The sequence below is a fragment of the Enhydra lutris genome, unplaced genomic scaffold, assembly GCF_002288905.1.
Source record: "Enhydra lutris kenyoni isolate GAN:26980312 unplaced genomic scaffold, ASM228890v2 scaffoldscaffold4, whole genome shotgun sequence".
NCBI lineage: Eukaryota > Metazoa > Chordata > Mammalia > Carnivora > Mustelidae > Enhydra > Enhydra lutris.
In genome coordinates, this window is record NW_019154088.1 from 1,216,587 (window position 1) to 1,219,071 (window position 2,485).

The window sequence follows — 2,485 nt, forward strand, 5'->3', positions numbered from 1 at the left end:
TTAACACATTGTCATCCCAGAGCAAGCGCTTATTTAGCTATCACCTTTAATATTATGTAGATGAATAGATGGACAAATATGTAGATAAGTAGATACCTTCTGGATGATATAATCTCAGTTTGATTGCTATTTAATACCAAGAAAGAAAGTGTTATTTTTAATAGCTATGACTTCAGTGGTATTTCACTATGATCTCTAATATTCTATAATTATCTTTCAAACCAACATACCAATGAAAATGGAAAGAATAGTAAAAATGAGTTTTCATAGAGGAACCAAAGTCTATGAAAGTGGATTCCTGTACCTTTTGCTTAAATAGAATCATATTTTCTCTTTTTCTACTTTGATATAGGTTTTCAGCTATCAATCAGGATAATGGATGTGGCCAATAAGTCTATTTCTGAATTTGTCTTGCTGGGACTCTCTAAGTCCCGGGAACTTCAGCTGTTTTTCTTTATGGTGTTTTCACTGTTTTATGTAGCAACAATGGTTGGTAACAGCCTCATAGTCATCACGGTTATAGCTGACTCTCACCTACATTCTCCTATGTATTTCCTGCTTACCAATCTTTCCATCATTGATATGTCACTTGCTTCCTTTGCCACTCCTAAGATGATTACAGACTACCTCACTGGACACAAAACCATTTCCTTTGATGGCTGCATCACCCAGATATTTTTTCTACATCTTTTTACTGGTACTGAAATAATTTTACTTATGGCCATGTCCCTTGATAGGTATATTGCAATATGCAAGCCTCTCCGCTATGCTTCAATCATAAATCCCTGGGTGTGTACTGCACTTGTGGTGGCTTCCTGGGTTGTGGGAGTCATGCATTCAATGAGTCAGGTCATATTTGTTCTCACATTACCATTCTGTGGTCCCAATGAAGTAGACAGCTTTTTCTGTGACCTTCCTGTGGTGTTCCAGCTGGCTTGTGTGGATACTTATGTTCTGGGCCTCTTCATGATCTCAACTAGTGGCATAATTGCCTTATCCTGCTTTATTCTTTTATTCAATTCTTACGTTATTATCCTGGTTACTATCAAGCATCATTCTTCAAAAGGATCTTCTAAGGCCCTTTCTACCTGCACAGCTCATTTCATTGTTGTCCTCATGTTCTTTGGGCCATGCATCTTCATTTATATGTGGCCACTAAACAGTTTCCTTATAGATAAGATCCTGTCTGTGTTTTACACCATCTTCACTCCCATTCTGAACCCAATAATCTATACCTTAAGGAATCAAGAAGTGAAGACAGCTATGAGGAAACTGAAAAATAGGCTTCTGAATCCCAAGAAGACGACTCCTTTGCATTATTTTTAGTCTTAAATTCTAGTTCTAGTTTTAACTTCCTGGGCATTGTATGCCACAGTTTTGTGTACACAGCATTGTGACTAGGCTTTTATTTCTGGAGTTCTCATCAAATTATAATTGGATTAAATTGCAATCAAATTGTAAATATTAAAACTACTTGCATATGTTTAAAATACATGTTAGATTTCAGAAAAGCAAATTGACAGAAACAATTTCTTCCAGAAATGAAGACTATCTATAAAAATGCCAAGAGTCCTTGTTCCAGGTAGGAGATTGAATACTAATAATCTATTCACTGGAAAAGATGAACAAAAAGTATGAAGAGGAAGTACAGATTAAAGGGGAACTAGAAGATAATAGCATTTATATACAACTTGTCACTGAGAGACACATTGGTGGCTCAGTCATTTAAGCGGTTAAGCATCCAACTCTTGATTTCTGTTCAGGTCATGATCTCAGGGTCATGAGATAGAGCACCATATTGGGCTCCATGCTCAGCACTGTAACTGTCGCCCTGAACAACTCCTTAGTCTCATATTTATTAGAAAGTGAGTAACAATCAACAAAGAAGCTGGAGTAGATTAACATTGACCATGAGTCTTGTAGATACATAAGAAGAAAGGCAAAACATGTCTGGTCACATAGTATATGACCCATAGTGAGCAAGGCCAAACAAAAGGATTGTCTGACTAACTGCTAATGCTCCTGGGAAGGGGATATAACAGAAAATTGAAGCAGGTGGCATTCTGCCCTGAGTGAGCCGGGCATCCTCAGCTGCTTGGCTTCAAGTACGTATATCGTCCTCTCCCCCAGAAGCCTGTTGCTAGTACATGTTTTTCATAAGGCTATATCTAAGCATGTTTGGTAACTAGTATAATTTCTTATAAATTATATTTTAAGCAGTATTTTGTTCTGAGGGATAGTTACACAGCATGGAGTGCACTTAGGATTCTCTCTCTTCCTCTTCTCACCACCTCCTCACCCTGGTGGGGTCTCTCTCTCTAAAAACAAAACAAAACAAACAACAAATCACTGAGTTACTTAGAGAATTGTCCCTAAAGTATGGCAAACTAGTAAGATTTCTATAAGCCTTAGAAACGCTATACTGCTATAGGAGTATCTTCTGACAGACAATGATTTCCTACATCTATCCCTGAAACATTCTTAC

At 37.4% G+C, this 2,485-nt stretch overlaps 1 protein-coding gene across 1 annotated transcript; it reads left to right on the forward strand.

Annotated features, from left to right (window-relative positions):
- Nucleotides 1-375: 375 nt before the first annotated feature.
- On the forward strand, nucleotides 376-1,326 carry LOC111159232 (olfactory receptor 4K2). Its single transcript, XM_022521673.1, has one exon. It carries the CDS (start codon nucleotides 376-378, stop codon nucleotides 1,324-1,326), a length of 951 nt encoding a protein of 316 aa, XP_022377381.1.
- The last annotated feature ends 1,159 nt before the right edge of the window (nucleotides 1,327-2,485 follow it).

Coding starts and splice junctions, on each gene's coding strand:
- LOC111159232 (XM_022521673.1), top strand. CDS start 376: ATGGATGTGGCCAATAAGTCTATTTCTGAATTTGTCTTGCTGGGACTC.